General features: G+C 36.2%; 1 protein-coding gene across 7 annotated transcripts in view; it reads right to left on the minus strand.

The window, feature by feature from the left end:
• Positions 1-26,075, minus strand: part of ARID4B (AT-rich interaction domain 4B) — a 166,656-nt gene that overhangs the window by 23,382 nt on the left and 117,199 nt on the right. For 4 of the 7 annotated variants that reach the window (XM_036277733.1, XM_036277734.1, XM_036277738.1 and 1 more), the window contains exons 17-19: positions 24,714-24,968; positions 7,035-7,119; positions 3,355-3,547 (exon numbers count right to left, since the gene is read on the minus strand). In XM_036277733.1, the coding sequence (XP_036133626.1) occupies positions 3,355-3,547; positions 7,035-7,119; positions 24,714-24,968 (533 nt within the window). The remainder of the gene's footprint in view (positions 1-3,354; positions 3,548-7,034; positions 7,120-24,713; positions 24,969-26,075) is intronic. The other 3 variants (XM_036277737.1, XM_036277736.1, XM_036277735.1) reach the window with 2 other exon arrangements.

Here is a 26,075-nt window from a genome sequence, read left to right on the forward strand (position 1 = left end):
AACAAACCAAAGAAATAAATAAAAATTAAAAAATGAACTATACCAATAAAATGGAAAACTTCCAACCCAGCTAAACCATGAATAGAATAAAGATGTTTTCAGACCTGCAGTCTCTAAAAATTACCCTCCTTCTTAATCATTTGTTCTTAAAAAGTTACTAGAGAATGTGTTCCAGCACAGTGAGAGTGTACCAAAGAGGATTAAAAAAAAAGACATGAGAACCAATACAAAGGATCCAAGGACCACTTTGAAGAGAGTCCCTCGAAGGGGACCTCCCGGAAAGGGAGCACACCAGAGGCAGAAGGAAAGCAGTCCAGACCAGTGTGGTGGTACTGCCAGAGAGCGCTAGTCCAAGAGCTGGCACCACCAAGATGCCTACTGGCCCCTGATGGTCTATGAATTCTATTTGATTCTTTATGTGTATTAAGATTGTTTTAACCATGTGATGATGAAAATTTCAGCTACACTCCTCAACATTTTATGGGCCATTAACCAGTAAAAACATTTTGTTTTGACCTACATCTGAAAGCCAGAGATATATTTGGTAGGTCTAGGATCAAAAAATACAGAGCAGCTTACTGCACCCCTGAGCATATTCCTGTTGGTCATACAGGACAACTACAACACATGTTCTTGTGATGAAAACTGATGTTTCTCAGAACTCCCTTATGACCCTGTCCCCACTGAATTCCCTTAAAGAGGCATTTGCAAACTCTCAGAGAAGCTGAATATCAAGTCAGAAAATGACCTGGAGACTATTCAGGTAACATTTTCAGGGAGCCTTCATCTAAGTGGAAACAGTGCCTTTTCTCTCATAGAACTAAGCTTATGCTTGCCACTCAGTTTTATAAAACAAAATAATATCATCTTTAGGACTATGGATATGTGTTTCGTTTTGTTTTTGTTTTTTGAGATTTAATATTTATAAATATCCCCACTGATTCGTTTTCCACTCCAAATCTAATGCAAATGCTTCATTTATTTATTTATTTATTTATTGAATTTTAGAGAGAGAAGAAAGGAAAGGGAGAGATAGAAACATCAATGAGAGAGAACATCAACTGGCCGCCTCCTGCATGCCCCTCACTGGGGATTTGGCCCACAACCTGGGCATGTGCCCTGACCAGGAATCGAAATGGTGACCTCTTGGGGCATGGGTTGATGCTCAATCACTGAGCCACATCGGCCGGGCGCAAATGCTATTTTTACCAGCATTTTTATTACTTTCATCGAATGGCATGAAGGCATCTTTTTTTTTTTCTTTATTATGTATTGGTTTTGGGTGTACAGCACAGTGGTTAGATAATCCAGAATTATTTTAAGTAAATAGTACTTGTTCACCACTGTGGTAGACATAAAAATGTTCATACTATTAATCTTTAAAATACATATTTTCCCATATATATTGTTCTATATGTCTGATGCATTAGAAAACTATGAAAAATGACATTTAGAATATTTAGAGAATTTGGTTTACATAATGAGTTCATGTAACTATCCATTTAAAATACGAGACAAAAAACAATTTCCATTGTACTCAAAATTTTTTTAAAAATCTGAACTCTCTTTTTTTTTTTTTTTTAAGTTTTTATTGCCTTTTTTTTTTTTTTTAAATCCTCACCCGAGGACATTTTTCCATTTTTTGTTCAGGTAGAGTGGGAGGGAGAGAGAGGAACAGAGAGAGAGAGAGAAACATCGATGTGAAAGGAATACATCGAGTGGCTGCCACCCGCATGACCAACCAGGGCCAGGGACAAACCGCAACCGAGGCAGGTGCCCTTAGCGGGAACCGAACCCGGGTCTCTCAGGACCGCAGGCCGGCACTCTAACCGCTGAGCCAAACCGGCCAGGGCTGAACTCTCTTAATGTTAGAAAAAATATACAATATTTTTTATGGAGATACATTCTTTTACTTCATTTGATATATTAGACCTCCCCCTCGCTTTTTCCCAGCCAGTTAGATTTACTAAATCTCCCCCTCCCTCCAGTCCTCATCAGTTTTATAATTTGATATTTATACTTCATTCTGTTTTAAATATATATATACATATTTTTTTTATCATCACCTGAGGACAATTTTTCCATTTTTGTTCAGATGGAGTGGGAAGGAGAGAGACAGAGAGAGAGAGAGAGAGAGAGAGAGAGAGAGAGAGAGAAACATCGATGTGAAAGGGACACATTGAGTGGCTGCCTCCCACATGACCCAACCAGGGCTTAGGGCCGGAGACAAACTGCAACCAAGGTACATGCCCTTAGTGGGAACTGAACCCAGGTCTCTCTGGACCACAGGCCATCCCTCTAACTGCTGAGCCAAACTGGCCAGGGTTCTATAAATACTTTTAAATAAGATTATCAGTTACTTAACTATGTCATTCTTTTAAAGTACTCATTGCGGCCTGACCAGTGTAACTCCGTGGTTGAGCATCGACCCATGCACCAAAGGTCACCAGTTCAATTCCTAGTCAGGGTAAATGCCCAGGTTGTGGACCTGAACCCCAGTGGGGGCCATGAAGGAGGTGGCCAATTGATGTTCTATCTCATCAATGTTTCTCTCTCTCCTTCTCCCTTACTCTCTAGTTCTCTCTCTTTCTCTCTCACACATCAATAAAGAAAAAAAAATACACACACACACACGCTAATTAAAAAAAAAAGTCTGTCTTAAATATTATGCAGTAATGTAATCACAAAAGAGAACATAATAGCCCTTGCCAGTTTGGCTCTGCAGTTAGAGCGTCAGCCCATGGACTAGTGAGTAAGTATCAGGTTCAAGTCTGGTCAAGGTCACGTACCTCGGTTACAGTTCGTCCCTGGCCCTGGTTGGGTGGTGCGGGAGGCAACCAGTCGATCAGATTGGCTCTATTACACTGATGTTCCTCTCTCTCACTCTCTCTTGTCTCTCCCCCTATCCCACTCTATCTGATAATAAATAAAAAAATATCCTCAGGGAGAGGAACAAAAAAAAAAGAGAGAACATAGTAAATGTAATTAAGATAAGCAAAAATAAAGATTCTTTACAAAAAATTCAATATAATTTTATATTCTAGTATGTCATAACAAACTATGCTTTACATGGCAACAGACAGGATGATACCTGAAAAAAAGTACAGTATCAGTACAATAGGGTGAATATTAAATTTTAACTAGAATTGAATAGTACCCTCACATCTACTAACAGAAATATTTTCAAACCTCAATCAATGGCTAATTTTCTTTCAAATAATAATACAGCCAAAAAAGAAAATCTGCTTCAATTAAAAAACAATTTGATAATGTCAATAAGTAATCTTTATAGAATTTGATTTATAAAAATGAAAAACAAACACTTGCATGTAAAAGAACATTTGTTATATTTACCTTGAAGACCATTGAGGATAGAAGTAATTTCTATGGATTTAATATGAGCTGTATCGGAGTTTTTGGCATCAGTAAGATCCAGTTTAGATACCATTTCAGGTGATGAATTTGTCTGAAATGGTGGTTTTGACAAGCGTCGAAGTTTGCAGTTTTTAGGAGAATATTTTTCATCTTTTTCTTTGTCTAATTTATTCTAGGTTAAGGAAAAAAAAGGATCTCATGTTAGTCATAACTTATCATGAGGCATTTATTAGTAACATTGTTAATACTCATTTTAACTCTTAAGTTATAAAATATATTATTAAATAACATTAGCCCTGGTTAGTGTGGTTCAGTTGGTTAAGCATTGTCCCATGCACCAAGAGGTCACTGGTTCCATTCCCAGTCAAGGCACATCCCAATAAGGGGCATGCAGGAGGCAGCCAGATAGATGTTTTTCTCCCCACTCCCTTCCCTCTCTCTTTCTGCTCCTTTCCCTCTCGCTCTAAATATCAATAAAAACAAATTTAAAAAAACAGTCAATGGCTTAAAATATGTATGTATGAAAAGCCCCTCAAAACAGTCACAGATGTTTTCTCAAAGTTATTTTAACAAATACTGCAGGATGAGCAAAAATTTTTGTCTAATATTTATATTTAAATAGTTGAAATAAATTAGCAATCACATAGACAATTAACATTAGCATGCCTCTTGTACACCTAAAACCTATAAAATTTTATTAACCAATGCCACCCCAATAAATTCAATAAAAAAGTATTTTTAGTATGTTTTTATTGATTTTTTTTAGAGAGAGAGAGAGAGGGAGAGAAGATAGAAACACTGATGTGAGAGAGAAACATCAATCGGCTGCCTCAGCATGCCCCCTACAAGGGATCGAGCCTGCTAGGCATGTGCCCTGACCAGAAATCGAACTGGGACCTATCAGTACATGGGATGATTCAATCCACTGAATCACACTGGCTGGGCGATAAAAAAGTTAAATTAAAAAAAAAAAAAAAGATTAAGTACAAAAAAATTAATTAAAAAAAAAAGAAAAAGAAAAATACAACAATTAGCAAGTTTCCATACAGCTAATAATTGGTATTATAAATTCTTCAAAATTAAATCAAAATAGGCTTAAATATTAACAAAAGAAACACTATTTCAACCTGGTCATTTTATAACCTGTAACATTCTCACTAAAAAACACGGGATGGAAAAAACAAAATTCCAAGTATCTTCATTCAGTTGACACCTGAGAATAACTCTAAATAATCTATTGTAAAGTTGAATTGGAGGCAATCTTACTGTCTCATTGATAAATTAATGTTTCAGGGAAAAAATGAGAAATTTTCTCCAATTCTCTGTTTACAAATAGTTGGGCAGAGGCTAACTAATATACTTTCTGAAAACTATTTTTAAAATTTGTTTCTAAAATAATTTATAGGAAATATAATTCAGACAAAGCTCTCTAAATGATTATGTAGCAGTAACAATTTATAGTCCTGTTACATAATCAGACTGTAGAATTTGACTATTTCCACAATTTCCCCAAAGATGGTACATAGCTAGTTAGTATAATTCTGGATACATAGAAAAGCTAATTCATTACATATAATATATGATTTAGGTTAGTGGTTCTCCTAGTGAGAACCCTGGGCCAGCCAGCAACATTAGGATCTTCTGGGAATTTGTTAGAAATGAAAACTGAAACCAGAGTCAGATCTAGTGAATCAGAAATGCTGAGGATGGGGTTAAGCAACCTGAGTTGCAATAACAGGTGACTGTGATACATGCTCAAGTGTGAGACCCACTGACTTGGGGCATCTGGGCTTAATAACTCAGAATATGCTAAGAAGGCTTATGTGCAGGCAGACTTCCACAATCTATCAATAATTAGTGCTGTTTCTAATTTTTCTACTGCTTCCAGTCTTTTCATCACTTCATTACTTTGTATACCAGAGGTCATAATACAACATGCATTCTAAAGGCAGAAAGAGTCTACCCCAGTTAAAGTTCAAATATGGCTTTTAATGGTTATCAGAGGACAGCCTTGAAAACAGTGGTTCTCAGAGTCAGATGAGATTGGAGTGGATGTACAATGTAAAATATTTTCCAGGAAGCTTTTTTTCAAAATTCATGTTGTTCTTCCCTTATAACCAGGAACTTTAATATACCTGGGAGAAGCCAACAACTGATTTGAGAACTAAATAAATATTTAGAAAAACTCCCCATGTAATACTCTCACCCCTACCCTGTCCTCTGCCTAAGAAATACCACTTCTAAAACTTGCTTTGCTAAGGAAACTAGCTTTTTAAACAACACACACACAAAAAAAATTCTTTCAGTAGCTAAAAACAATGCTAAATGCAGCATGATTTCCATACTTTCCAATAAAGATCAAGAGTGAAGATTGAAAGGGTTTGAGGAGGCCAGAGCCATAGATACTGGATTGCTAAATCAAAACTTTAAAAACATGGACCCAATTTTATAGTGAGAAAAGAATGACCATTTTAGGGAAAAGCTTTCTTATTAGGGACCACTAGGGTGTCATTTCTCAGGAAAGTAAATAGCTCCTCATTTTGAATAAACACCTCAACTACATATACAATTCAAAGTATAAAAAAGCCATTAACAAAAACTACTCTAAAACCTAGCTAATGGTCTACTTTCTAATAAAAAATTTTAAAGATTTAGTCTTAAAATGAGCAACTAATTCAATCGTAGATGAAAATAACATTCAGTTCCACGTGAGCAGCTTCTACAGGACCCTGCTCTAAGCCACTACCTACACAGACAAAGATGACGAGAATAGAGTTACACCCGGCTTTCCTCTGCCTTCAGATGCCTCCTTTTCTTCCTGAGTAGTTCGCAGCTAGTACAGTAACCCAGGGCTCCAGACCCACTACTTTAGGGCTCCCTAGTTGGAAATCAGAGAGGCACGAGAAGGTTGAATTGGATGAGTAAAATCTGACTGGGTAGCCTTATACAATGCTGAAACTGAAGAAAGTCTCAAAGATCAGTTAGTACAGTTAGTTTCCAACATGCCTTTCCATAAGTGACAATATTAATTGTACACAAATCTAACTTTTGATAAATTTGCTATTTCAAGACAGTATTTACAACTCTAACAGTAACTCACACACACACCTACTGCATAATTTTGGAGGGAAAGTTCTTTAATTAAGAATTATGATGTCAAGCCCTGGCCAGTGTGGCTAAGTTGGAGTGACCTCCCATACACCAAAAGGTTGTGGGTCTGATTTTTGGTCAGAGCACACACCTGGGTTGCAGTTCAATCCCTGGTCCAGTTGCTTACCAATCTATGTTCCTCTCTCTCCCTTCCTCTCTCTTTTTATTTTATATCCTCACCTGAGGACATTTTTGCATTTATCTTCAGATAGAGTGGGAGGGAGAGAGGAGAGAAAAGGAGAGAGAGAAACATGGACATGAGAGAGACACATCGACTGGTTGCCACCCACACAACCCCAACTGGGGCGGGACAAACTGCAACCGAGATACACGCCCCTAGCGGGAACCAAACCCAGGACTCTCTGGTCTGCAGGCCGACGCTCTAACTGCTGAGCCAAACTGGACAGGGCTCCCTTCCCCTCTCTTTAAAATCAGTAAGCATGTCCTCAGGTGAGGAATTTAAAAACAAAAAAAAAAGAGTTATCATGTAGAGAAAAATAAGCACTAACCTTTATTTTCTTCCGATGTTTTATCTTTGGCACATTTTTATCTGCAGGTCTTACTATTTTATCTGCTTTAATCCATTCATCATATCTAAAATTAAAGGAAATGAATATAAATATGCAAAGCTATACCACAGAAATACGTATGCCATATTAAAGAGAAACTTACAAATAGAAGTATAACATTTTAGAACTGGTAACGACCCTGGAGATCATTTAGTTCAACTTCCTGGTTTAATGCATAAAGCTACCAACCACTGCCCTGGCTGGTGTGGCTTAGTTGGTTGGGCATCATCCTTGCACCGAAGGGGTGCAGGTTCGAGTCCTGGTCAGGGCGTATGCAGAAAGCAGCTGATCAATGTCTCACTCTCACATTGTTTCTCTCCCTCTCCCTTCCCCTCTCTCTAAAAAAATCAATAAAAAACCTTTATAAACAACAACAAAAAGCTACCAATGACCAAAGGGAGAGATGAATTGACTTGTCCAAGGGCATAATGCCAGCTAGAAGCTAAGTTATATGATCCAGTTTGAAATGGCATTGTGTGACGGAAGACTACAGTGTTATAACTTATGGACCATGCAAAATCATCCAGAAAGGATAGTTTCTCCTAAAATACTAGGAAAGCATTACTCTGTCAAGGTTTTCAATAATCTGAACTGCTTCCTACATACACAGACAGCTAAGAGTCAGCTGTGATGGGCTCTCTATTCAATGTTAATGCCTCATGATTTTACAGGGTGAAAGCAAGTCACTACTGACTCCAATAAAGTTATTTGTATAAAGCAAAAAAAGGGCAGTTTGTGTTTGTAAAAAAATCAGCTAGAAAGAAGAAACATCAGAAACAAATTACCTCCCCAATAAATTAAATAAAAAGAAAATTAAGCTCATTTTATGTTCTAAAGTTATATACATTATTGTGGAAAATTAGAAGTTACTGACATTTTAAAATCAGAAAATGGACTACTAAAAATGAGCTTTTAAATGAAAATGTCTTCATTATTAAGAGGCACTAAATGAAGTAATACAGGCCCTAGGTCAGGAAGTAAATGACTTGGGTCATCACCTGACTGAAAAATTACACTCTAGCTCTGGAGTGGGCCTAGGAAGTATCTGTGACAACTCCTAGGCAGAGTTACACTACTGGTTCAAACACTGGTTGTAGCAAAACTCAGGACTCAACCCCACGAAGGGGGCTTTAAATCTGCTGGAAGCTGTTGAGGCCACAATTACAAGTGAGAATGAGGATGGAATGGAATGTGTTCTAGGGAAGTCTTTACATAATCCCTGCTAACTAGTTACGTGGCCCTGGTCAAGCCATTCTCAACATCAAACAGTTTATTCTGTATAAGACTGCATTAAAATCACACACACACACACACATTTATAAAGCTGCATATCACATATTATTTTTTGAGGATCAAATACCTGATAAGTACTTTGAAAAGTTTTAAAGTAAATATTATTCTCCTACTAAACACACTCCTTTTGGTATTTATACCAGCACAGGAGCACTTATCTCTGTATATTGGCAGTACTTTATATTGGCAATACTTTTAATTTCCCCATTAATACTGAAAATTGCATTATGTTTGAGAAGCAAGCAATTTAGTTCCTTCCAAAATATCTCCATCCTCTGCAAAGTTGAATGTGAATTCCTAGAAGTTCCTCCTATTTTAATATAGTTATGGAAATCACTGCTATATAGTTTGTTTAAAAGAAAACAAGTCTTGCCCAGCCATATGACTCAGTGGTTGAGTGTTGAGCCATGCACTAAGAGGTGGCCGGTTTGATTACCGATCAGGGCACATGCCCAGGTTGTGGGCCAAATCCCCAGTGGGGGTCATGCAGGAGGCGGCCAAATGATGTTCTCTCTCATCGACATTTCTATCTCTCTCTCCCTTTCCCTTCCTCTCTAAAAATCAATAAAGAAAAAATATTAAAAAAAAAAACAAGGCCTAGCCAGGTGGTTCAGTTGGCTGAAGCACTATCCTGTACATCTAAAAGGTTGTGGGTTTGACCCCAGGGTGGGGTGCATACGGGAGGCAACTGGTCAGTGTTTCTCTCTTTCCTCCATCCTCTCTTAAAAAAAAAAAGAATCAATAAACGTATCCTTGGGTGAGGATTAAAAATAATAATAACAAAGAAAACAAAATAAGCTTTCTATTAGACTTTTTTCTATTAGGTTTTTTTTTTTTTAACCTTTCTTAATCAGAATGCTATGTAGAGTTTTATAATATCACACATTTTTACTACCAACCATAATACTAGTTAATTCAACTTAGGGTTTAATAATAGTTTTCAATTAAGACTACCATCATGATATACATTTGTATATTTCACATGGAATACCAAACACATCAAACAAGCAAAAAATAGTTTATTGCCTCCATAGTTAAAATGTTCACTGTGATAAAGGAAGACTTCTTTCACTCAGAGATAATGTATGCTGCTTAAATTCTCTTAAGAACAGCCCAGCTGGTGTGGCTCAGTGGTTGAGTGTTGACCCACGAACCAAGAGGTGGCCAGTTCAATTCCCGATCAGGGCACGTGCCCAGGCTGTGAGCCAAAACCCCAGTGGGGGGCATGCAGGAGGTAGCCAATCAATGTTCTCTCTTATCGATGGCTCTATCTCTCCTTTCCTCTCTGTCAAAAATCAATAGAGAAAAAAAAACTTTTTAAAGAACATATACATACATACAATAACGGCTACTCGGTATGGTACGGGCTGATGCCCACCGTGTAAGCCATACCAGTGTACAAATGGTAAGGTAAAAAGAATTTTCATGGCCAAAAGTTTTTCTGAAAGAAAGGGTTTAATGAACCATCTGCTAGCCAGGAAAAGAACAGGTCTTGAGGCTTGTGAGCTAAACCACCTGCAGCTGGGCTGGGTGGAGAAAACAACAACTCCACCGCCCTGGAGTTGATGGGGCTCTTTTCTGCCATCAGTTTGGGGAAGAAAGATGTAAGTTGTTTTGAAAGAATTTACATCAGTTATAGATAAAAGGGGTGAGAGAAGATGATGTGGAGCTAATTTTGGAACAGACGTAGTCCAGAAGAAAGAAGCATTGGCTGGTTTTTGGATTGGTGGTGGGCAATAGTTCAGCAAAGTTCATGCATAAGAAGATGCTATAGCACCTGGTGGTCATAGCTATACTTTCTAGATAACAGAAACAGTCTCCTGGAAGTTAATCCAAGGTTTCAAAATGAATTCAGGAGTATAAGCTGTCTTTAGCTGTTTTTGCCTGCAGCTGTTAACTGATTAACCTTTCACCTCTGGCCTGCTGTAATTTAATTTAGGACATCTCAGAATTTTCTCCTTAACAGTAACCATTTTCTCTTCCACCCAATTATAAAGAAAGGATGGTATCAGAGGGCTGATTACTAGAAGAACTTGAGTTTAGATTTAGAAACTGTTGTAGTAGGCAGAAAACAAAAATGAAAAATTTTAGAATTAGATGAAACAAACTACGTCCACTTCTAAAATATGTGAATAGTAGTAATCAATCACTATAGTCTTACTATTCTGGGTTAAATTTTTTGTTTTAATATTGTACAATATTCTGTATGATTTTAGGAGATGCCTTAGAAAATTCTTTAGATGTTTCCTATTGGAGTAATTACATGGTAACTTACAGTTCTATAAAATATTAGCTAATATTATGACTCTTGTTAGCTGCTGCTTTCTATTCGTCCTTCTTAGTGCTTCTCGTTGGTTTGTTCAGGCACTCTCCTGTTCTGACAGTATTCCTTTACATTTTTTTCTCTTCTCAGCCAGATTTATGCTCTTTTTATAAAATGTAGTACTACAATATTGCTATTGTTATTATAATTAATAGCTTTGGAACTAGAACATGTCTTAAAAACAAATCAATAAATTTATTTCACAGAGTAAGAAACTCAATCTATGGAAGCAAATGGACCTTGCAAACTACAGGCTTGTCAAAAAGCACTATGTGTAAAGTTAAAAAATGGAAAATGAAGAGCTTGTAAAAACTATAACATCAGAAGGATGAAAGCAGCAACTAAAAGTGCCCCATTAAAAATGCACAGTATGGTCCTGGCCAGTTTGGCTCAGTGGTAGAGCGTTGGCCCGTGAACCAATGAGTCACAGGTTCAATTCCAGCCAAGGGCACGTACCTCGGTTGCAGTTCATCCCCAGCCCTTATCAGGGTCTTGTAGGAGGCAACCAGTCAATGGGTCCCTCTGATGTCGATATCTGTCCCGTCCGCCCTCCCCCCCCCGGACACACACTCTCTGTCTAAAGATAAACAGAAAAATATCCTCAGGTGAAAATTCAAAAAAATTAAAAAATAAATAATATAAAAATGCACAGTATGGCCTGGCTGGAGTGTCATCCTGTGCATCGAAAGGTTGCCAGTTTGAAAGGTTGCCAGTTCTATTCCCAGTCAGGGCACATAATCTTGGTTTCTCCCTCCCTTCTTCTCTCTAAGCATGTCCTTGGGTGAGGATTTAAACAAAGAAGGGGGGAAAAAAGAGAAAAAAAGCACAGTATGAACCAATACATGACAAGGGAGAATGGGTAAAATCAATGTGTGAGAATTTTGGTAAAGGGAGTTTTTTTTCAAACTACAAACGTTCTTAGCAAACAGACTTTGAGACCACAGATACAAACATTAACAAATATTTAAAAACTTAATGAGGTTCTAAACAGCACTTGAACTAATTAATCTTTTTTTCCTTTATTAATTTTAGAGAGGAAGTGAGAGGGAGAGAGAGAGGTATCGATGAGAGAGAACATCAATTGGCAACCTCCTGCATGCCCCCCACTGGGGGTCAGGCCCACCACCCAGGCATGTGTCCTGACTGGGAATTGAACCAGCGAACTCCTGGTGCATGGGTCGACACTCAACCACTGAGCCACACTGGCTGGACTAATTAATCTTATAAGGAAAATAACAAAGACGATGAGAAAATAAACCAATAATATAACTGACATTTTTAAAAATATGAACTGTTCTTTCCCTTTATACAATTACTCAATAGAGTGTTATTCAAAGGTTCTCTTTCTTTCTTTTCTTTCTCTCTTAATTTCTTTATTTTTAATTCCTCACTTGAGGATACTTTTCTGTATTTATCATCAGAGTGGGAAGGAGAGAGAGAGGGACAGAGAAACATCAATGTGATAGAGCCACATCGACTGGCTGCCTCCCACACGACCTGACCAGGGCCAGGGATAAACTGCACCCTTGACCAGAACCAAACCCACAACTCAGTGGTCTGAGGGCTGATGCTCTAAACCAGCCAGGGCATCTTTATTCTTTATATGAAGGAGAAAAAAACTGGCTCTGGCCTGGCCAGTTTGGCTCAGTGGTTGGAGCGTCGGCCTGCGGACCAGAGAGTCCTGGGTTCAGTTCCGCTAGGGGCACATACCAAAAAAAAAAGAAAAAGAAAAAAAACTGGTATAAAAAAAACCAAAACATTTCCTACACATACTAATAATATAAGAAAGAGGTAGGCCAATTTAATTTTTATTTTACTAGTGCCAGTTAATTTAAATAAAGAAAGCAATATTAGTGGATCAAGATCTCTGATTCTCTATCAAATACCAAAAGCAAACACCTTAATGAAGAGCCCTGACCATTGTGGCTCAGTTGGTTGGGTGTAGTCCATGCACCAAAAGGTTGCTGGTTCGATTCCAGGTCAGGGCACATGTCCGGGTTTAAGGCTCTATCTCCGATAGGTGTGCAAGAGGCAGCCAATCAATGTTTCACTCTCACATTGATGTTTCTCCTCCCTCCCTCCCTCCTTCCCTCTCTAAAAATCAATTAAAAAATATTAAAAGCTGCAGTTGATCCTACTTATTCTACATAGACTTGGACTCTTTATACACATATAGTATATTTTAGATATATGTATATTAAAAAGAGGCTTTAGACTATAATAAATTAACCTTAGGCATAACAGATAAGAAAGTAGTTAAGCGTGGCCGGTGTGGCTCAGCGGTTGAGCATCAACCCACGCACCAAAAGGTCACTGGTTCAATTCCCGGTCAGGGAACATGCCCAGGTTGTGGCCCAAATCCCCAGTAGAGGGCATGCAGAAGGCGGCCAACAGATGTTCTTTCTCATCGATGTTTCCATCTCTCTCTCTCCCTTGTTCTCTCTCTAAAATCAATAAAGAAAAAAAAATTTTTTAAAAAGTAGTTAAGGAAGATAGAAAATATGAAAATTTACCTCAAATTCTTAAATATCATACAAATTGAAATTACTGAGAAGTAACAAACAGCAGAAAATTACAGCTAAGAAATAGAAGACCATACACTATTTCTCAGTTTCTCCTAAGGGTACCAAATCAAGTAAGAGATCCATTCATCCCTCAAAATGCATTCTTAAAGAATACAATTTTTTTGGTTTTATAATGCTTCTAATCCTTTCCTCAAAAATCTCCAAATACATGGATATGCTGTCCTCCCCTTGGCTAAATGGGCATCCTGGCACAGGGACTGTCCAATAGTCCTGACTTGGCTTTAAGTACCATAGAGAAATCAAGACATTTGAGTGCAAATTTTGATAGGGTATCTATTGTCTGGGAAGAACACTATGTAACAGCTATTTAGGACAACAGGTCTCCAGAGAAAGCACTTTTTTTTGTTAAATACCTAGCTTCCTCTTCATGTATAGAAGGCTGGCCTGTTGCTGTCAACTATCATGTTTCGTGACAATGTAGCTTGAGAACTAGGAAAGAAATTTAAATTAAGTGGTTGGCCTACAAACAAAGTGACTTGCAATTTTAGATCCAAGCAATGAAGTTTTATGAGCGTTTCTGAGGAAAATCAGGTAGTTTGGATTACTGATATAAACTATCCTGCCCTACTTGGACTTTACCTTTAGAAATTATGATCAGAAGAGAGCAACTGGCCTCTTTGTGAGAAAACACAGTTTTGACAGGAAAAGAGGATTACTAAATTCATTGAAAAACAAAGAATAACAAATATTCAAACAAATATTGAGTTAGAAAATTAAGATTGTTAGTGATTAAATCATACTTCTAAAATTCTGTTATCAATAAATTCATTATAATTAATGTATAAGATCTAGACAAGTTATCTTACCTGATATTTAACTAAAGTAATAAGGAAATATTTTCAAGTATATACACGACTTATTTGAGAATATTTCTACTAAGATCATTTAACTAATGAAACAAACATGAAAGAAAAGATGCACAAGCAACTCATTGAACTTCCAAAGGTGTGCTCCCTGACCTATGAGAGATGGAGGAATTGCACCAGAGGGTCCTGAAATGAAAAGTCTGTGAACTCCAAAACTAAAAGTATGTACAAGGGCAGATTCACCCGACACATACGTCCTTAGGTACCTATTATGTGATAGACTCTGCACTGGGCACTGGGTATTCAGCAATTAATGAAGCACAAGGAGCTTCCCACAAGGAACATACAATTAAGCAAAGAAGACAACAATAAATAATAATTACAAAAGGAACAATACAAACCTTCAGAACCTTCTGAAAGAAGGCACATAAATATTTGTATTTTTAAAATGTGATGAATTAAAATATTCAAAACTAGAAGAAACCATTCAGAGACCATAACCAACTTGCTCTCACCAGAGAAAAGTAGAGTTCAAAAACAAAAACTATAGTTTTTGTTTGGATATGTTGGCAAATCATCTAAGGAATCAATTGGCAATAATAAAAATGGAAAAGAATATTAGTTAATCAGATATAAGATACCAAAATGGTTTCTGTCCCTATATCAATTCAGATTTTGGTTCTTTTTAAACCCAATTAAACCATTTCCAAATAAATATTATCAGCATATTTTAATATACACCCATAATACATAATCTTTGAGATTAAGAAAAAGTAACTACATGCAGAATAAAGATACCTTAAAAATAATTTCATAAAACCAAATTGACATATTAAAAACTCACTATTTGAAATATGCAGATTATAAAAAAGATAAAATGTAATAACCATTAAGTAAAATATTAAGTAAAATAATTTGTATTTTGTTTTCTGTAATGGATAGATTCATTTAATAATTGCTGAGCAATAGATATTTTATATCTTATTTACCTATACACAAAAAGTTAAGCTATGTCATATATATAACTAAGCTTTTAAAAACCTTTCATCTAAAGTGGAAATTTACTCTATCATTGCAAGGAAAGGGAGTTTCCTCCCTTTAAAAGAAATTGTGGGGGGGCGGGGGGGGAGATAAGACACTGTAATAGAAAAATGAGCAAGTTAGTATGAAAAGAAGCACTAGTTATTAATAAAAAACTTTACAAAGCAATTTTATCAATCTTCACCTACTTGCTAAATTTTCTGTAATAATCTCAATTTACACATATTTTTAAAATAGTTTTTAAAGCCCAGCCAGTGTGATTCAGTGGTTGAGCGTCGACCTATGCACCAAGAGGTCACCAGTTTGACTCCGGGTCAGGGTACATGCCCAGGTTGTGGGCCAAATCCTCGATTGGGGGCACACAGGAGGCAGCCAATCCATGTTCTCTCTCATAGATGTTTCTATCTTTCTCTCCCTCTCCCTTTTTCTCTCTCTAAAATCAATAAAGGAAAAAAAAATTTCTTTTTTAAAATAGTTTTTAAAAAATTTGATTTCACTCTAGGGGTGGGAAATGTCCAACCCACAGGCAGGCCATATACGGCCCTCAAAATCAATACTAGCTAGCATCACATATCTCACGTAACTAAACTAGCCTGACCAAATACAGCAGGCTAATTTTTAAGTTGGTAATTTTGTATGGCCCAGGAATGATGTTATAAATATCCAAATGGCCCTTGGCAGAAAAAAGGTTCCCCGCCCATTTAGAGAGATAGACAGTGAGAGAAACATCGATTTGTTGTTCCACTTATTTGTGCATTCATTGGTTGATTTTTATATGTGCCCTGAGTATGGAACCCTTGGTGTATTGTGACTATGCTCGAACCAACAAATCTGGCCAGGGCTACACATATATTTTTAATGAGAGAATATCTAAAGCAAAATTTATGAAGACTCACTGAACACATTTTAATGCATTTAGGATACAACAAAACAAAAATAAAAGTATTATATTACTGAAAAACTAAAATTCTAAACATGCTATTAACATGTTATATTTCTACTTCATGTAACACTGTTAAATCCATATCAAAGACACAGAAATGGTGTTCATCATAACAAAGAAAATAACAGCATAATGATAGAAACATGAATATTATAGCATAATTTCCGTTGTATATTTTGAGAGGTTTTTAAAGACACATCACAGGATAGTGGAAATTGCTCAATTCTTTTTTTTTTTATCCTCACCCGAGGACATTTTTCCATTTTCTGTTCAGACAGCGTGGGAGGGAGAGAGAGGAAGAGAGAGAGAGAGAAACATCGATGTGAAAGGGACACATCGAGTGGCCGCCACCCGCACAACCCATCCAGGGCCAGGGACAAACTGCAACCCAGGTACGTGCCCTTAGCGGGAACCGAACCCGGGTCTCTCCGGACCGCAGGCCGATGCTCTAACCGCTGAGCCAAACCGGCCAGGGCATTATAGCATAATTTAAGATCTGACACAACCACCCCAAGAGAATAGTACAGTAATTATATCAATTCGTCTTTCTAGAGAATTTAACTCTGTAAAATGCAACAAAGGTATAGGTCTTTAGGCAAAGGTAATATATAGTGTTAAGGAACAATCATAGGGCATTGTACCAGGCTTTATTTATAGACCATTGCAAATGGTTAGCAACTGTGCCACTCACTGTATTTTGTGACTCAGATACTGACTTTTAAAAGTACCCAAATAGGCCCGGCTGCTGTGGCTCAGTGGTTGAGCGTCAACCCATGCACCAAGAGGTCACTGGTTCAATTCCCAGTCAGGGTACATGCCCAAGTTGTGGGCCCAATCCCCAGTGGGAGGCATGCAGGAGGCAGCCAGTCGATGTTCTCTCTCATTGATGTTTCTATCTCTCTCTCCCTCTCCTTTCCTCTCTCTCTAAAATCAATAAAAATAAATCAAAATAAAAAATAAATAAAAGTAACCAAAAAGTTTACTTTATTAATAATTGGTAAGTTTAGGGGATTAGTATTTGTGTACATTTAGACAAATAGACTAATGTACCTGCCAATCTACAAAACCACCAAATGAAACAGGTCCAATTTTATGTTTTACATCAAATGTACCTGCTAATCTATAAAAACTACTAAATGGAAAAGTCTAGTTTAGTAAACACTCTAAGAAGAAGGAAGGAGAGGAAGAGGGAAGGAGAAGGGAGAGGAGGGGAGGGCAGGGGAGGAAGAAAGAAAGAGAGATCATTTAAGTTGCAAAGATAACTGATAAATTTTTTCACAAATAAACTATTTACAATTGCTAAGATATGCAAACAGCCCAACTGTCCATCAGTAGATGAGTAGATAAAAAAGCTGTGGTACATTTACACAATGGAGTACTATGCAGCTGTAAGAAAGAAAGATCTCTTATTCTTTGAGACGACATGGAAGGATCTGGAGAATATTATCCTAAGCAAAACAAGCCAATCAGAGAAAGACAAATATCACACGATCTCACTTATTTGTGGAATATAATGAACAAAACAAGCTGAGGAACAAAAGAGATCCAGAGACATGGAAGTGGCGTCCAGGCTGACAAACCTCAGAAGAGGTGGATGTGGGGGGAGGAGATAAACCACAGAACTTATACGTGTGCATATGTAAACAGGGACACAGACAATAATGTTGGGGGGGAGGGGGGTATGGGATTGGGAGGAGGGTGTCAATGGGGGGAAAAAAGAAGAAACATCTGTAATAAAAATAAATAATGTTTATTTTCACTTGCATTGAAAAATGAGTCAACTCAAGTCAATTTCTGTGAAAATTACTTTTATGTTCACCTTATGCATTGTTTGTTTGTTTTTTATTAGAGACAGAGGAAGGGATAGAAACATCAATGTGAAAGAGAAACATCCATCAGCTGCCTCCTGCACGCCCTCTACTGAGGATCGAGCCCATAACCCAGGCACATGCCCTGACCAGGCATTGAAAGGGGACCTCTCAGTCCATGGCACAATGACGCGCAATCCATTGAGCCACACGGGCTGGGTTTATTCATCACTTTTAAACTGCACTTCAATTTCTCTAAATGTAGGACTATCTGATACAAAATATTTTTTATGCTGCAAAAGAATTTTTCACAGCCTTTTGACTACCATGGTACTTTTTCATTTGAATATGTTTTACATAATAAGCACAAGTGAACAGGCTAGGAGACTGACAGACTATCTGTGGAGGTGAGTTTGGAGAAGATCAATGTGAGGTATCAAGAGTAGAAGACTGGCACAAAGAAGGAGGAGCATCCAAAGGGAACAGGAAGGCCTGGTGAAAAGGACAGGGCAATGTTCCCTCTCTACTCCTGTAACAAGTTTACAGATACTCACTTGGAAACCACTGTCAAATGGTCTTCATTTATAATTCTTTTTTTTTATCCTCACCGGAGGACATTTTCCCATTTTTTGTTCAGGTAGAGTGGGAGGGAGAGAGAGGAACAGAGATAGGGAGAGAGAGAAACATCGATGTGAAAGGGACACATCGAGTGGCCGCCACCCGCACGACCAACCAGGGCCGGGGACAAACTGCAACCGAGGTACGCGCCCTTAGCGGGAACCAAACCCGGGTCTCTCAGGACCGCAGGCCGACACTCTAACCGCTGAGCCAAACCGGCCAGGGCTCATTTATAATTCTTTAACTTTCCCACTACAGAAATAAAACATAATTTTCTAGATTACCTTGCTTTCCTTTCTATCATTACCAGAACAATTACTTCAAAGCATATGAGCAGTATATCTTTGTACTCTTTTATTAATATTCCTAAAGTCAATGGCATATACAATAGAAGTATGGCAGGAATCAGATTACATGGAAATAAAAGAAAAAAGAAGGTAGAACATACTGGAGAAGGAAGAATAGAGAAAATAAGCTTAAAAGTGAATTTTCTTTAAAGGGACAAAAGGAGACAAGATGGAAGGAAAGTCACAGGATATGAGCATTTCCGAGGGGATCCACGCCAGTCTCTCACTTTCAACCCGTTTGGATGCTAATTAGGAGATGAGCTCTGTATGTGACTGAAAGAGGCCATAAAAAAGAACTACCATAATTATAAATAAAAATTAACTAAAAATGGATAAAAAACTTAGATATTAGAGCTAAAACAATTCTTAGAAGAAAACATAGGGGGAAATTTTCCTAACACTGGATTTGGTGATGTTTTCTAGGATACACCACCAAACTACAGGCAATAAAGAAAAAGTAAATCAGGCTTAATTAAAATTAAAAACTTTTATACTTCAAAAGACACTATCAAGAGAAAGAAAAGAATTCTATGGGTTCAAAGAATGGGAGGAAATAGTTTCAAATCATATATCTGACAAGGGATTAATACAACAAATATATGAAAAACTTGTAAAACTCTCTGGTCTGCGGGCTGATGCTCTAACCACTGAACAACCCCGGCCAGGGCAAAACTCGTAAAACTCAACAACAAAAAAACAAGCAACTCAAAAATGGGCAAAGGGCTTTAAAAATAAACATTTCCCCAACTAGATAAACAAACAGCCAATAAGCACATGAAAAGATGCCCAACATCACCAGTTATTAGGGAAATAAAAAGTAAATGTTGGTGAGAATATGGAGAAATTGACACTCTAATACAATAATGTATCCTCTGTGAAAAGTTTGACAGGTGCCCCCAAAATTAAGAGTTACCATACAATAAAAGAATTGAGAAGAGACTCCAGTGAGAGCCAGGCCACACATTTGTTCCCATCCATTAGTCTCTATATTCTATAGATATGACTTTTATAAACCAGTATTTCTTATTTGGATTTTATTCTTCTCTACTCCCCTTCTGTTGCCAGAAGGTCCAATTTAATTTAATATTTGTTTATTTAGTTATCATAGGCCAGGCACACACTGTTCTAGATAAGGTAAGGAATATTAATGGAATGAATATGGAACTGGGTTTTTTTTTTCATGTTTTAAAATTAAATGTACTTTCATAATAAAAATAATGTGGCCCTGATATAGAAAGCTTGAACAATGAAAAAAAATTTACCCACAGTCCTAGGTAGAAGTTAGTTCCAGGAGGTCAAATCCCTTTGGCTCCAAAATATAATTTAGAAAAATTCAGTATCAGAAAATCAACTCAAATTAGGACTGGAAAAATAGAAAACAGAACATAAAAGAAGTTAAAATGGATATCAGAAAGATAAAAGAAGGGAACAATGATAAAAGAGAAAACACAAAAACAAACAAGAAGAGACAAATTATAGAACAACTGATTAATGGTTTCTTAACTTTGAGAAAGGCAGAAATTGTTAATGGTCCTAATAGAAATCATTTCTTTGTATCTTTAATGCCAAGCATAGTATTTGGCATATAGATGTTGAACCTGTGTTTGCCAAATAAGGGAATAATGTTTGATAAGAAGCAGTTGAATGCTCACACAAAAAGTGGAATTGAACCCATTTGTCTGTGAGAACCATTTACTAAGTATCTCCCACCACCATTCCCTCCAAGGAGGAGCCAATTTGCTGAGAAAAAAAGATATTTTTAAAACAAAAAATATTTTTATTTCAAATAATATATTTAAGTATAATTTATCTTATTTTCTGTTTTCTATACTATACTATACTATTTCTATACTATAACTGATAATGTGGACTACACTTAACTGTTGTTACTTCTTTGAGAGTTTTACAGTTAAAATTTTAGTCTCTTTTTTCTTTTACTTAGGGTATCCTTTAATGCACTTGGTGATCCTCAATATAAAAAACAATATTTGCTAATCAAATTCCAAAATCCTTAATTATGGAAAGCCAAATAAAATGAAGAAAAAAAATCAGCATCAATACATAAAATATTTATGTATTTTTAATCTGAAGCCAAGTCATCTAGATAGTTCCAATGCACTTAGTTGTTATTACTGAACAAGAAGAGTTGTTATAAACAAAGATAAAACCAACACACATAACAGAATTGATGGTAGGTGAATATCAAAGTATAACTTTATTTTAAAAAAATCAATCCCACATTTATTGCATGACTTAGAAACTTGAGAGTGAAGAGGATCAATTAGTTAAATGACACTGAAAACTTTTATGAAGTAGTAACATCACTAACAGAAATTAAAACAAAACAGAGGACCTATTATAAAATGTAAAGAACTATAATTTTTAAAAACATATGGGGATATGTTTTAAAAGACTAAAAGGGAATGCACTACAATAGTAATAGTAATCTTATCTTTCTACTTTTATGTATTTCCCCATTTTTCTAGACTCAATGTTATTTTTAGAAGTTTTAAAAAATTTATAAAAAAGCAATGACTTGCTCCAAGCACGTGGTGGCCTTGTAAATTCCATAGTTCTGGACAATAGTTTTATATATGGTCACCATATGTGAAAAATTCTGTAGCAGTACTATACCATTTATAAGTCATTATGTAGTTTAGCATCCACAGTTATGGCTATTTCCAGTAAAATTAATCAAGTTTGTAAAAATGTATTTTTTTATGGTAAAATACAAATTGGTCCAAACACTATCCTTTGTTTAACAAAATTAACATTTTTTAGTTGTGAAATAGGGGTATAAATAAAAATTAAATTAATGTAGAGGATTATATAGCACTTTAGAAAAAAGGAATAATGTAGAAATTACAAGAAAAATGTTATTTTTTAAAACTAAGATATTTTCTTTTTAAGAAAAACCTGTTTGCTAAAAAATAACGTTTTGGATCACAGAAAACGCACATAAATAGCTCCACACAAAATTTCCTAAATTGCTATTATAATGAATGTCTGCCAGTAAAGATAACACTATTTTCATGAACCTTCATACATAAATCTTCGTTTTTTGTTTTTTTGTTGTTTTTATCCTCACTGAGAATATTTTTGCATCCATCTTCAGATAGAGCAGGAGGGGGAGGAAGAGAGAGAGGGAAACATTGATGTGAGAGAGACACATCAACTGGTTGCCACCCACATGACCCCAACCAGAGCCAGGGACAAACTACAACCAAGGTACGTGCCCTTAGCAGGAACTGAACTCAGGATTCTCTGGTCTGTGGGCTGATACTCTAACCACTGAGCCAAACCAGCTAGGGCTAAATCTTCATTTTTAATTTCACATCTCAAGTGTAAATTCAGAGATCAAGCTGAATTTCCCAAAATAATATGAAAATAGTTGTAGAGCTGATGAGGACTTGTTGCAGTCCTCATTACATTAGCTTTAGACATGAATGAGCAGCAGAAATCATACGGCATTTCTTTTCTTTTCTTTCTTTTTTTGGGTAAGATTTTATTTGAGCCAAACTGACGACATTTCCTGGGGAACAAGACCTCAACTGCTCCCAAGTGATTTTTTACTCATCAACAGGACAGACTTCGGTTATTACTGCAGAAAGTGGAATGCTGTTATATTGACTACAAGAAAATTAACTGCTTAATCTACTGAAGCATAGTTGTTTTCTCTATGATGCTGGAGTGCGTGGAGATCCACCCCTACAGTTCTTCACCAAGATGGTAAGTTTTCTTCTTTTCAACATGGCAGCTTGAGCTGTCAGGAGTAGGGTGCATCCTTCTCAGTGACACAAGCATGTTTTTGTTGAACTAGTTCTCACTTTCCAATCTATATTATTAAAAACTTGAATGCCTCAATTTAAATTCTTCTGTTATCCTATCTAACCCACTATCAATTTCAAAGGTAAAATACTGAACATTCTTTCTACCCTCTAAAATCCAATTGCTCCTAGGATAGGATAATTTCTTTCAGTCAATCTTTTCTTAAGAAAACAAAGTTTTACCTTAATTACAGAATAATATTATGAATGTCTCAATTCACATACATACTAAGCCTCTTGTTTAATGAGACAATAGAAAGCAATTGAGCCCTGATTATAGTGCAAGTTAGAGAATGCCTAAATTCTATCCATTCATCACAGAATTTAAAGCAGTTTATTAAGGCTACTAAGAAAACTGCCTTGTTATATATAAACTAGCAAAATAACCAGAACTGAGAGGGCAAAAGATGATGTAGCTCTTATCTGTATTGTGGACATTATTAATTTTTGCTGAGTCAATTTTTTCCTAATTTTAAACTAACATATTCAACATTTGCATCCTAGGCAAAAATGGAACTCTCTCTATATTTACATTTAATAAGATCATTTATTAGGATCAAAATTATTAAATATCAAAGAGTGGGCAAAATATTTCTACAGCAACTGTATCTGAGATTTCAAGTGTCCTCCTTTGAACATATCATTAATAGCCAGCCCTTCCGGTGTGAAAAATCATGTACCACAGAGGCAGCATAAGAACCAACAAACAAAAGAATTAATTACACATGATTTTTAAAGTAGGATCTGAAAAAGCTGGTTTCAGGACAACACTGATGATAGATATTCTTAAAATAATAAAAATTTTACTAATCTTGTTGGTTAGAAATAAAACACAAGTCTCCCCATCCCCGAAAATACTCCTGAGTATTTCCTTATGACTTAAGCTTTGATTTTTTCCCCCAAGCTTCAGAATGGATCAGAATTGTACTTTGCTCAAAATAAGAAAGGAAATCAGATTAGACATGTTTCTAGAATTTCCTATTGCTACAACAGGACAACACAAAATGTACTTTTCAGAAACAGTATTTTTTTAAGAAAGAAAATATGAGATGATTTTTTTTAGTAACTTCTCAAACCACAGATTATAATTTAAATATAAAGCATGAGAACTGTATTCCTCCTTGAAGACACTAAGCACACATGAAACCACCACTTAAAACTTTTATGGTTAGCTTTCCAAGGGCTACAAATCTATCATAGGCTATATTTCAAATATAGTATTAAACATTCCAAAATGAAATAAGCTTTTCTTAAAAGATACCTAAATGATCAAATCCCCAAACTGACATAAACTCTGAATATTAAAATACAAAATTTCTTTGGATAAACCAAAGAAAACTTGTGTAAGAAAAACACTTCAGTCACTGAACACAACCTGAAACCAAACCTCTGTCTTGCCTTCCAGTTCCCTAGGTCAGGAGGAGTGGAAAAAGCACTCGATTTCAGTTAAGCAGACCTGCTTACATTGCAACCATATTGTTTCAAACATGAAAATAAATTTCTGAGGCTTCTGAAAAATGCTGTAACACAAGCACTGTTAAAGAGGAGACAAGGTCTTCTTCAAACAGCTAGAGCTTTTCAAGAAATCTCAGCTTTAAAATCCCTGCCTACTGAAGGAAAGAAAGATGACGGCTTAAGAAAATGACAAAGAGGTTACTATGGCAAGATACTTGAAACAATGCAAGACAGCAAAAGTCTGATAATTTGGCTATAGACATCAAGAAGCTCAAATCTCTCTCACGTTTTTAAGAGATTTTCCTATCATTTCACCAAGTGTTGCTTTTATTACTATATATGTGTAAAGTAAGAATCAACTGTGTAGACTTCAGTTTTCTAGACACTAAGGGTATCTTCTAAGTATTAAAAACAGTAGTTAGGAAGTCATTTACATGCTAAAAACTATATTTTTTATATAGTGCTATGATCTCTATTGAAATACTAATAAGCCTGTAATTTGTTAAATTTTAAAATAGGAAATTATTTTATAAGTGTTTTTAGGTAGCAATCACTAGCTAAAACTCAAGTTACCTCACATTCCATCCGCAGTAATGGACCAAGTAAAGGACCTCTCCACCTTCGACATCAGAATCTTTAATACTAGCTTCATACATTTTTTGATTTTTCCCTCGTCCATACCGCACTTGGACTTTCATGCCTGGTGGATAGCATTCAAACTCCTCTTCCTCATTGTTGTCATCATCCTCTTCATCATCTTCCTCCTCCTCCTCCTCCTCCTCTTCTACTTCTTCATCATCTTCATCTTCCTCTTTATTCGTTTCATCTCTTGAAAGGTTTAAAAAATTGCAGTTAATAAAAGACACTTCATAAGCTTTTCAGTTCCAAACCACATAAATTGATCAAACTTGTGGCTGTGACTGTTCCGGGAAGAGCAGGTTTCATGTGTATGAAATTCTCTGATTTTCAATTTAATATTAAAAACTAAAACTGTATAAGATAACCATGGTTACAGAAAAGATACATTTAGAGAAAATGAACATTGAAAAATAAGTGCATTAAAGGAAAATTTCCAAAAGCCAGAAGAACAGAGCTTGTGCTGCACAGCAAGAAACTAGTACAGTCGACTAGAACAATTTTCTTATGTTTTATTATGAAAGTGTTTTACATCTCGGTTGACAAAAAACAAACAAACAAACAAACAAAAAACATTATACCTCATAGCCATTTTCTGACTAAAATTATTTTTCATTCAAATATTTCCAGCCTTGGGACATTTAAAATAAAAACTTTTACTAACCAATGGCTAGTCTTTTTTGTTTGTTTGTTTAAGTCTCATCTGAGGACATTTTTCTATTTATCTTCAGATAGAGTGGGAGGGAGAGAGGGAGGGAGGGAGGGAGAGAAACATCAATGTGGACTGGTTGCCTCCCACATGACCCTGACCAGGGCCAGGGATGAACCGTAAATGAGGTATGTGCCCATGACCGGAATCAAACCTGAGACTCCTTGGTCTGCAGACCGACACTCTTACCACTGAGCCCAGACGTCCAGGGCACCAATGGCTAGTCTTACGTAACTTTAAAAGGTGCTCCAAGGAAATAAAATGTTGTATACTAAATACTATTTTACCTTTCACAAGCATATTCTACTAACTTCACCTTAATATCACATTAAGTTTTTTCTTTCTATTCTTCTAAACCACCACAATTTCTGCTTTCTTTACCACATAGGCATTATTGAACTTCTCTACCAACTCTTTCAATTTTAAAGCTCCAAATGAAACTAAAAGATAAATCATTCAGAAGCAGCAATACAACCATTTTGATCTTCTCAATATCATGTACTTTCTAAAACTGAGTATTCATATTCACTTTATATTAGCCACAAATTTGTATTAAACAAGTTGGAGAGAATCTCAAATCATAAATCTTT

This window comes from Molossus molossus, unplaced genomic scaffold (genome assembly GCF_014108415.1).
Source record: "Molossus molossus isolate mMolMol1 unplaced genomic scaffold, mMolMol1.p scaffold_m16_p_23, whole genome shotgun sequence".
In the NCBI taxonomy this organism is placed as follows: domain Eukaryota; kingdom Metazoa; phylum Chordata; class Mammalia; order Chiroptera; family Molossidae; genus Molossus; species Molossus molossus.